Genomic DNA, 12,222 nt, shown 5'->3' on the forward strand with positions numbered 1-12,222 from the left:
CGGCATAGACTGAAGTTTTATAGGAGAAGGAGAGTTTAAAAGTTCATTACTTAATAATGTATAAGCTGGGTTTTCGGTATTAGCTGAGATTCGAGACAAATATTTTAAAAGGAGTTGCCGGCGACGTAGCCAGAGGGGAAGTTCATTAGCTTCTCGGTATAAACTCTCTGCAGGGCTCGACCTAAAGGCTCCAAGACATATTCGGAGTGCAGTGTTGTGTACAGAATTAAGAAGTTTTAAGTCTGATGGGCTAGCTGACATATAAATGAAACTGCAGTAGTCTATTTTAGAACGAATAAGACATCTATAAATCTGAAGCAATGAGTCTTCGTCTGCACCCTAATGATGATTGGACAGAGTTTTTAATAAGTTAAGATTTGTCATGCACTTAGTTTTGAGATCTTTTAAATGGCATTTCCAAGTAAGTTTACTGTCGAATGTGAGTCCTAAAATCCGCATACTCTTTACTGTAGGTAGACAAGTACCATTTATGGTAATTTTTGGATCTCTAGTACTGGCTGTCCTGCGAGAAAACTTAATAATTTTTGTCTTTTTAATAGAAAAGTTAACTTACTGAAGTCCATTCAAGCAATTGGTCAGTAGCATTCTGAAGTAGTTTGCAAGTGGCAACAGTGTTTTTGCCTCGGCAGAAAATAATTAAATCATCTGCATAGAGTGCGAACTTGACCAGAAGCTCAATTTTATTACATATATCGTTTAAAACAAGAATAAAGAGTGTAGGACTCAATTCCGACCCTTGTGGAACGCCATCAGTTTGTTTGAAAGTCCTAGAGATTTTGCCATTTTCTCTTACGTTAAAGGTTCTATTTGTTAGAAATTGATTAATAAATGAAGATATATTTCCAGATATACTGTACTCCTCGAGTTTAGCTATAATAAGAGGCCTATACAGAGTATCGAATGCTTTTTCTTATCAAACGAAACAGCTATTAGGTCTTGTTTGCATTGAAGGGCGTTAATGATTAAGTTTGGAGGATTGCTACATTGTCTGCTGTACTTCGGTGTGATCTAGAACCTGATTGTGCCAAATTTATTATTTTATATTTTTCTAGAAACCACAGGAGTCTTTTATTGATCATTTTCTCCATAAGTTTGCACATTGTACATGTAAGAAAAATTGGTCTGTAGGAATTTAGATTAGTTGAAGGTTTGCCTTGTTTGTTAACAGGAATTATTATGGATTTTTGCCACAAATTTGGAAATGATTTTTTGGTCCATATTAAATTGTAAATTTCCAGCAGTTTAGCTAGGCTAGGACTTGAAAGATTTTTAATAAAGATAAAAGAAATGTTATCTGGACCTGCAGCTGAATTTTTGCAACAGAACAAAGTGTTTGATAATTCTTGTAATGTAAACGCCATTTTTAGAGAAATTTGATCGGATTTTCTGCTATCAGATAAACTGGAGTTTAGATTAGTAGACATGGGAAGCTGCCAATTTAAAGTAAGTCTATTAGTTGCTTTCTTATGAAAAGTTTCACCCAAGATGTTAACAATTGACTACAAGTGACTGTGCTGTTTTGAGTAAGTATGGCAGAAATTCTTGAATACGTTTTCTTTCCTGTCATATGTTTAATTTTTTTCCAAATTTTGCTACAAGGAGTATCAGTATTTATGGATGAGACGTGTTTTTTCCAAAAGTCTTTTTGCTTTGTTTTACTACATACTTAGATTTGGCTCTCAGTTTTTTTAAGGTAATTAAATTTTCTTTAGTACTGTCTCTGCGGTATTTGTTTAATGCTGCCTTACTTTGTTGTAAAGCCAGAGAGCATCTTTCATTCCACCAAGGTGTTGTTTTACGGGAAGGTAGTTTTTAAAATTGAAACACGAGTTTTCTTTTAAATGTGTTTCTTGCAAACATACATAGGATGGATGGATGAAATTTATTTATAAGAATTTTAAGATCTTCTAAATGGGCATGGTACCCATTTAGGTTTCATTGAATAATGAAATTAAAAATAGTTTAATTAATAAGTCTCCGGGGAGGAATGGCTAGGATCATTGGTAGAAGTATTACTTAAAATTTGTTCTATAATTCTGTTTTTAATTCTAAAACAACGGGATTTAAGATATCTTGGACTTAAAATGAAATGTATTTTCTTTAAAAAGTCTATCAATCCTCCGATATCCTCCGAGTAAGTTCTGGCGACACTGAGAAGATCTGAAGAACCATGCGCATTTTTAAAGAAGTCAATAAGTTCTTTCAGGGGAGCTGGTTGGTGTACTTTCTGTATAATATTATAACAACGAAGAAAAACGTTGGGTCGGAAGAAATCAAGTGTCCTGGCTGCGTAACATAAGACAATGGACAGGTCTAACGGTCGAGGAACTGTTTCATCTAGCTGCCGACCGAGAATCATTTCATCAGCTTGTCAATATGACGATAGCCAATGCTTGAATACAAGCACGGCACACAAAGAAGAAGATAACATTATTTTGGATGTTGTTTGAAGGAGTCTGATTATTTTTATTGAGACACTGAGATGCAAAATATCCTTGCTGCTTGCATAAGTAGCAAGATTGCTTTTCGATAGAAAAGAAAATTCGATAATTATTATCCTCATGGTTAATTAATATAACATAGAATCAGGTAATTTGTCTAAGTTAGTTGGCGCTATAAAATTGTATCATCTGAAATCGAAGATATGCTTGAATGCTGGATTTGAAGTCCATATCTTGAGAAAGTCAATTGAAGTGATTAGATATATACTTAAGTTTTTCAGTTGTTCTTCTATAACGCTGTACGGAATATTTGGACATACGGTGAAAATAATCAATCGTACATTTGGGAGTTAGTAGTCTTAGGGCTTGAATACGTTCTTGATTAATTACTACAATTCCATTGTCGTTTGCTAGAAACTCATCGACTGTCTGTTCACTGGTAAAGAAGATGCAAATACGATCATTTATAATTTTAGAAATAGAATGTATTTTTCTGGGATCCACTTAGAAGTTACTGCATTAAGGAGAACTTCAATATATTAGAGTTTGGGGTGAGTGAAGTAGAATTGCTTGTTTTTTGTTTGGAAATTTATTTGTAGGTTGATTAAGAGCTATAAAATATAATTTTGATGGTTGGTTTACAAGTAGATCGTCAGAACTTATCAAATGGTAAAAGTTTCCGCTGCTGAATCCATTTCCATGCTTGGGCTAAATAACCTGAATACGGCCCTGGTGCTTATATTGGATCATTACCGAAAGGACTGGTAATTAACCTCGCGCCACATAGGCTAAATAGTTGTTTACTCTTGATTTGTTTTAGATGAAATAGGAAAATCAAGTTTACAGTTTTTAGTCCAGAACACTTTTACACTGCACCTTTGTTTAAATTTTAGATATAAACAAAATTCTACATTTGAATTAAAAAAATTCCTTATTTTGTCCAAACTAACAAGCTAATATTAAATATCAATTAACGCTAATTGCTGGTAATATGTTTACTGTTCGGAGGTTCGATCGAGAATCTCTTTATTTTCTTTTATTTTGTTACATTGACGATTTATGTTTTACTAAATTTGAATTATTGTTATTATTATTTTTTTGACTTTTTGTAAGCTTTGTCCATAAAACTCTACAATTTTCAATGACAATAAAGCATATTTTTATTCTATTCTATTCTATTCCATTCTATTCTATTCTATTCTATTCTATTCTATTCTATTCTATTCTATTCTATTCTATTCTATTCTATTCTATTCTATTCTATTCTATTCTATTCTATTCTATTCTATTCTATTCTATTCTATTCTATTCTATTCTATTCTATTCTATTCTATTCTATTCTATTCTATTCTATTCTATTCTATTCTATTCTATTCTATTCTATTCTATTCTATTCTATTCTATCCTATTCTATTCTATTCTAAGCGCGTTAACACTTTCATCTAGTTTTTTAATGGACCCAACTATCATAGATCTTATTGCAGTCACACTATTATTATCCTAATACGCTGATCAGCTTAAGTCACTAACTTCCTAATGTCCTAATCAGCTTAAGATGGAATACTGGTAGTTCTGTTATAACATTGTGAAGTCACACTCAACTTCTAATACGGTGATTGGTCTAATTGAATACTAATTGCCTTATATGGTCACGAATAGTTCGGTGATGACACATAAACACAGCGGAACGGGAGATAATAATTTGGTGTGATTTAATTATGACCATTGTGAACGAGTTTGATTTAATTTATTAAAGTAGCTATATTTACGTAAATGCGTGTTTTAACTATTTTAATAGACGATATTATGTTTACTGTGATATCTAGTGGATTCAAGAACTATTTCCGATTAAAATTTATCTTTCATGCTTTATGATTAATGTGATAAGATGGAAGTTAATTTAAACTATTTATATCTCTTAAGTGTTTTCCTAATAACTTTGTCTGTGTTAATCTAATCATAGAAATAAATCGAGGTCAAAAATATGAAAAGATAAGACAATTTCAAAAACAAGACAATATTTTTATTCAAATGGTCCATTTGAGTGGATTACTTTGCTTTAAAAATAAACCACTTATTGATAGACATAATTCTCAAATATAGAAATTATCTTCTGCTATATATATTTTTAAACTATTACCGAGAAAACATTCAATATTACAAAAATAAGCAACCTTAAATATTATGTAGACTGTGCCAAGTATAACACATTTATGGGAGGAACTGATTAATTGGATCAGAATGTAAGTTGCTACCGGATCAGTATTCGTGCAAAAAATGATATTTTCATTTTCCAATTTTTACATGGATGCTCGATATTGCATTACAAAACAGTTTAGTGTACTTAGGAAGCGGAAGATCGTCGGCTTCCTTCACAACATCAAAATATGTCGATAGCCGAGTATCTAATAACATTCGTTTTGACACCATCAATAATTTGACACAGTACATTCCAGATGGGAAAAAGAGGAGATGTGTGTCTAAAACATGCAAATCTATCAATAGAACAATCTGTTTAAAATTGATATTGGACTGTGCACTTCTTGTTTTATGAATAAATCTCTATTTTTGTTTTATTGCCTACTTTACTGTTACTGTATCCTAAATGCTTTAATTTTTGATTTACTATTTTCAACAAAAACTAGGTAGTATAAGCGCCTAGCGTTGCTTTTAGACAACACTTAATATCTCAGGAATGAAATATCGCAGAAAAAATATTTTATGAAGTTTTTTAATATGTAAACACAGTCTATAAATAATATTGCAAAAAATAATGACTATTTAAATAGAAATAAGCCACAAATAAAGGTTAAAATAAGTTTATTGACGTTTTAATTTCCACTTCGAAAATCGTTATCAAAATACAAACATTAGTGAATTTATTAATGTTTGTATTTTGAGAAATTAAATCAATAATGTATTAATCTCCACGCTAATGGGTTAAGATAGGACGTTTGAGGTGGATAGGTCATGTAACGCAAATGGAAAAAAAATAACCCAGCTAGAAAAACGCTCCTTGATAGACCCATTGGTCTGAAAAGAAGAGGAAGTCTTAGAACAAGGTTCCTTGATATCATCAATGAAGACATGAGAAATATGGGAATACGTGCTTGGCGGAGAAGAGCGATGGATAGGGACGTCTCGAGAGAAATTCTTGAGGAGGTTAGGACCCACACAGGGTTATAAAGCCAGAAGGACGATGATGAAATATTTATTTAAATTTAAAACTATGTTTTTAGCAAGATAGAAATCACTTATCCTTGTCAAAATATTCTTACTTGTACGTGACGATTTAAGGATTATAAAGCTTTTTGTAGCATTGTCATTACATTAATAGAGTCTTAGAACAAAAAATCTCAAAAATCACTAAATGAGGCACTTTTTTCAAAAAAAAAAATTGCAAATAATTCCAAAAGGAAGCATTTTTCGTAAAAATTCGAAGAAAGAAAAAGTATTTAATTGATGGATTCAACCGTTACTTGATGGAAATTCATTTTATTTAAAAATAAAACACTGAAAACTTTGTTTTTAAAACTTCCACAAAATTTATTATAAAATCTTGTCACTACAGCTGTTTCGGCAGAGTACTTTTCTCATTAATTAGTATTTCCACCACCAGAAAAAAACCATACCTTCTGCTCGATTACATGAAATGAAATGAAAGGAAGAACACCCGCATTCAGAACAAACAACAACTTAGGCAAATATATTAAAAATATCAAGAGCCAAAATAAAAAGCACTTACACAGTGGTGTAAACAAACTTAAATATGGTGACTGCCTAAAAGCTTACATCGGTCAAACTGATATAAATTTTAATAAACGAATAGCAGAACATAAAAGGGATTTCAATACTAGAAAAACAGATTCTACATACGCACTTCACCTTCTAGATCATAACCATTCTTTTAATGACGAATTTCAAATTTTTCACATTTAAAATAAAGGCCTTAAGCTATCTTTGTTAGAATCTATGGAAATTAACAAATTAAAAAACACAGATATAATTCTGAATGACCAACTTGAGACAAACAGTTCTTCCCTTCTCAACTTATTTCGTTTGACTATAAAGTGTATACGAATGCCCAAAGTAGATGACTTGAGAAAGGCGCTCTGTTGAAAAAGCTGTAATGATAAGGTTTTATAATAAATTTTGTAGAAGTTTTGAGAACAAAGTTTTCAGTGTTTTATTGTTACAAACAGTATTTACTTTGATAAGATACGTCTTAAAAAATTTCACTCAAAGCGATTCGGAAAATTGTTTTTTTTTTGTTATAATTTATTTGTTTGTAACAATTTCCGACCTGCTTGGAAAAATAAAAAAAAATACTTTTGAACGTAAAAAAAACTATAGAGAATCGAATAAAAAACGTTTTATGCGTCTTTTTAGAGGTAAACTAATATCGAACAAAATATTTGCTGTTTGATAATAACAAAAATCATATTTAGATTAAACAAATTTATTTTTTACATTTTAAAGCAGTTGTACATATTACATTTAGATTAATATTCCTAACAATATTTATGTTTTTCGCAAAACTCTAGAGGTGTATGTTTTTGAAGCTCTTCATAGACTTTGTCAAGATTTGGAAGCAATTCCTTTTCGCAATCTTCTTTCAAGTCACCTGGCAAATCATGGCATAATTTATCTGCATCCTTTTTAACTTCGTCCTGTAAGAAAACGAATACTTTATATTAAAATTTACGTAGCAGTGACTATATTAATAAAAAATTTCTGATCCAAACATCGTACTAGACGATGATTTGTTATAATTTTTTTGAAGCGGTGTATAACTTAAAAGAAAGAAAAAACATTTTTAGCACTATATTAAAAACAAAAGTATAAAAAATATTAGTGCCTGGTAAAATCAATACTCAGTAAGCAGCTAATTTGGTACGAACAGAGAAAAGAGACCATATAATTAAAATTATTCAAGTCAATATATTGTAAGAACTATTTAAATGATCAATCCTTAAACGAAATAATTAAAAATGAATAAATATAAAAAAGGATAATTTGAATATGAAATATTAAGCATAGGAAATTTTAATATTGTACAATAAATAAGCAAAATTGGTGTATCGGCAAATGAGCCATATATCTCCAAGAAAAAAAAAAACGATTCGAATCAAGTTTACCAAACAAGACTAGAACAAGAAATTTTATTTGAGTCGGGGGGCAGCATGATAGCCAAATATATTTTTTCTACTTGGTGGCAAAGATTTAAAATAGGATATATTATGGTGCAACCAATGTTAAATGATAAAATGACTCACAATATTAGTATCCATAGTTTCAAATAAAAAACGATTTCAAAAAATTAATTAAGTAAATAATTTCTGTTTGAATACTCCGTAGATTTTTTTCACTTCATCAGTTATTAATTATGTATCAAAGCTTTTTTGATCCATTTTCTTCGAAAAACTAAAATAATATAGTCTCTTTTACTACAACTATCGTGAGACTATTGTCTGCATCAATGCCTCAAACGATAGAAATATTCTAAATACAATCATTATACTTACTAGTGGAACTTTTTCATCCACGTAGTCCTTGATTATAGATGCCAAGGTTATGCAAGCGTCGCACTTACGTCTGAAAAAAAATATTTTTGTTTTATCCAGAACAAATTAATTTATTATTTATTGGAATGAATTTCTTTTACAATACAACCGTTATCGGGGTTATATTAATGTTGTGAGTAAGGTTTTGTTTATTTTTACGTAAAATAAATAAATATCATTTAAATTATGTCCTTTATTCTTACTGTTCATCGATATCTTTACCCTTACATAATTCTACAGGGTTTTTCAAAAAAAAGTACTTTATGATATTCAAATCAAATTATTCCGAAAACGTTACACAGTATAGCAATTTACCAAAAGTATTTTTGATGTAAAATTGTATAATTACTTTTTTTAGAGTAGAATTATTAATTAAAATTCCAAGTAAACTTAATACTTGGAATTTTATTCAATAATTATACTCTTAAAAACGGTTTTTTGAATAATACTTGGTACAAACCGTGCATAGTGCCCTCTATGAGAGTCAGAGAACAAATTCATGGAATGCATTAGCTTCTAAAACGCATTCGTATCAAATTTTTTTTCACTGTGGCCAGTAGTTTCAGCAAAATCGTAAAAAATGTATAATTTTTTTTTCTTTAACAACCGTTATCTTTAAAATGAATGGCGTTACAAAAATTTTTATTAAACAAACCCCAATAATTTTTTAGATTTTAATCTATCCTAGAGACAGTGTTACTTTTTTTTAAACACTCTGTATGTCAACAAAATATGAATGTTTTTTTACTTAAACTTTTACTAAAACTAAGATAATCTTCAAGTAAATTATTTGTCTTGTAAGTGCTGGAGAACCTGTATATATTGTAAATGTTTTATTATAAATTAATAGACTACTAACAATTAATTATGACAAAATATCAACATACAAAAAGCACTTTAATTCGATTACGCAAATTTAAAATAATATTACTTATTTAAAATTTCAAAAATTTGTAATTGTCTTCAAAATGACATTGAATGAGGGTTGAATTCAGTATATCACATTAAGTTGGCTTTCAGTCGCTTATAATAGTTATTGGTTAACTTTTCTTGATCGTACAGACACTTTATTATTTTTATTTTTTGTTACTTACTCATCAGGGTGACCCGTAGGTTCAGGTTCAGGCTCATGGGTAGGCTCAGGCTCAGGTCCTTGAGCGTAAATGGTAAGAGCTGCAAATAAATAATTGCTTTTACAATATACAAAAAATACATTAATATTTTTAATAAATTATCAACCTAAAGACATAGTTTTTGTGTTTTTAAACATAATCAACTTATTTCTAATAACATCCTAAACAATGTTTAAAAAATCTTTATCACAAACTTTATATATAGGTAGGTACATTAAAAAACCATTGTGAAACATAACTAAATGTAAAAGATAGTCAGCTGATATTAACTGTTAATCCAAAATTTCACTTTTTAAAAATTTATGTTATGTTTGGTAAATTCTTTCTTTAAAAATCCTGATTAAATACTGACTAAATATTCTATATACTTTATAAAATATTGACTATCAATAGCAATAATAGTTGTTTAGTATAACTTAAACAAAGATAGTGCATTACACAAACTGTATTCCTTCTGAATTAACTTTTAGAAGTGTAGCAAAACTATTATTTGATAATTAAATTAAAATTTATTTTATTTTTTACAAATTAAGTCTCTTAGTTTAGTGTATTTGCTATATTTTTCTGTTGTTATAACAATTGTGTTTCGGACGCTTATTAGTTAGTCGTTTTAGCAGCTGTTTAGTATATAAATATTGACCATGAGATTAGGCTTAATATACCAAATATATAACAAATTGTTTTAAAAGCACATAATACTTCAAATAATAATAATAGAAAATATAAAAGTAACATAAATTTTCAAAGAAAGAGTAAAAAGTATCACTACTTACCAACGCAGCTCAAAAGTGCCAAGATCAAAATGGTTTTCATGATTGAGAATTATATTTTACAATAATAAATATGCACTGCAGGTTTCGCTTTATATACTTAAAGTCAAACACTTCATAAAAGAACCACTTGAATTTTAATTATGTTTTGTATTGTGTTATTCACTATCATTTTAGATTTTCCACTTTGATTTAAATCAGTGATAATATTGATTGATTTAATGCATTTTTTCTGAAAAATTCTAAAAATTCCGTTTTTATATTGACTTATTAAAAATATTTCAATAGATTTTACAATATTATCATATCAGGCGAGAAATTAAAGCAGAATTACTTGTTTATGCTATTAGGCATCTTCGTTGCGATATTATTAGCAAATTTTGACAATTTAATAGTTTTTCTGTTTTTTTTTTGTTACTAGGTGAAAAATTATAAAAAATATAAAAGGCAAAGAAGAGACAATAGCATTTACCACGGAAAAGGAATATAATAACACACTACTTTTCGTGGATGTTTTAATCTCTAAGAACGGTACTGGATATGAGACTCAGGTGTATAGAAAATTAACACACACCAACAGATATTTAAATTTCAAATCAAATCACAATTTTAATATTAAAAAGGGATTCATTAAATCCTTATAATGTTAGAGTCAAAGTTATGATTATCCTTTATCGTTTATAAATACGAAATTTTTAACAATTGACCGAATAGAACAGAACAACTTAGAACGAGATCCTACAGCACACACAAGGAATAATACGAGGAAAATAAAAATAGGTACCATACATAAAAGGGGGAGGTATAGAAGTATTAATCCGCCAATAAACAAGCAGAATTGCTTAAAAAGAGGAAGAAGAAGAACAAGGTTTATACTTTAGCAAGCGATACTTTTGTATTTTAAACTCACAATCTTTATTCACAGGCTTCTTTAAAAAATAAGGAAGAAGGGCTGCATCCCAGTCATATATTACAAAGGAGTTATGTTTGAGGCAGGCAGGAGAAGGAGTTTGTCTGCACTGTACGATTTTTTCTAGGTAGACTTTGGGTTCCTCGACATCGTGAACTCTTTTTAAGGCCTGTCTACTAACCCAAAAATTTCTGTCACACTGTCTAAAGGAGTGTTCACGAACAGGATAAATATGTGTTACTTCGACTCTGTATAGTTTTGCTATCCAAGAACAAAACCGTAACAAAGTTTGATTTTTATTTTGTCCTCCAGCTGCATGTGATAGAAGAACAATATGCTTGGTATTAGAATAATCTGTTAATTAATGTGAATACAGTCACATATGAATGAAGCAACACTACCTACTCCCTTTTTACATTAGGACTCTATGAAAGAATATACATATGACGATCCATCATTATGCACGTGTGTATTGAATACGTACATCCATAAAAGTCTATTATAGAACTATTTTGTTATACTGAGCTTTGTAAAAGGTAGATTTTGTGCGTAATCAAATTTCAGGTCAAGAATGCCACTCTCATCTGTTGCTTTTTTCAGCTTATCATTTGTTAGCTTGGAATGTGCCTCGAGTCTCTTTTTGTAGAGATTGTAATCAACACGGAATTCATCATTCTGGTTCTTTTCTAGTTTGATTTCACACTTACAACAATAATTGCATTTGTCTTATTCTTAGGTTTTTTAAACTTAAAATTAGTTTCTCTGAAAAATTTGAAATAGGTCTTGTATTTTATGGTAACATTATTCCTAGTAGTGTCTTAAAACAACTTTTGAAACTGCTCAAAAATTTTCTTTATCGTTAGGTCTGGATTGTTGAAGTACAATCTGTTTGTTTGTTCAGTTATGTAGTGACTTGGTTTATTTAGAATAGATTTTAAATATTCTAAAGCCATAGAATAAACATCGTCTGAAATATTCATTTGTATTCCGTGTTTTCCACGTTTATCATGAAGTGGAATTTTCTTGGCAATGTTTTTCTGTAATATTCTAACACGCTTTACTCCTACTTGATATAAGTTAACAGAAAAGGAACGACACACGGGCACATTACAACCTGAAGTTTTAAGCTTGTACTTTTAGTAATACTGTCTGTCAATTTTGGGATTTTATACCTTTCTCTACCTTTCTGGAGGCTCTGTTAATGCCATTCAACCTGCTAAAAAATTTTCTTGTTCTCTTTTTGGACCGTTATTATAAAAAAAATACAAATAAACGCTTATGATCTTACGATGTCATTTTTGCAAAACGTTTTTCTACATAACACTTACAGATAACAGAAAATACCCTACTCTATACAGTTTTTCCAGTAAATTTAGACACATC

The 12,222-nt window shown here is 29.7% G+C and overlaps 1 protein-coding gene across 1 annotated transcript; it reads right to left on the reverse strand.

The window, feature by feature from the left end:
* Positions 1–6,905: 6,905 nt before the first annotated feature.
* On the reverse strand, positions 6,906–10,054 carry LOC140438078 (uncharacterized). Its single transcript, XM_072527791.1, has 4 exons — positions 9,933–10,054; positions 9,121–9,199; positions 7,988–8,057; positions 6,906–7,132 (listed from the first exon to the last, which is right to left on the reverse strand). Exons 1-4 carry the CDS (start codon positions 9,970–9,972, stop codon positions 6,974–6,976), a joined length of 348 nt encoding a protein of 115 aa, XP_072383892.1. The 5' UTR covers positions 9,973–10,054; the 3' UTR covers positions 6,906–6,973.
* Positions 10,055–12,222: the final 2,168 nt, after the last annotated feature.

The sequence above is a fragment of the Diabrotica undecimpunctata genome, chromosome 4, assembly GCF_040954645.1.
Source record: "Diabrotica undecimpunctata isolate CICGRU chromosome 4, icDiaUnde3, whole genome shotgun sequence".
NCBI lineage: Eukaryota > Metazoa > Arthropoda > Insecta > Coleoptera > Chrysomelidae > Diabrotica > Diabrotica undecimpunctata.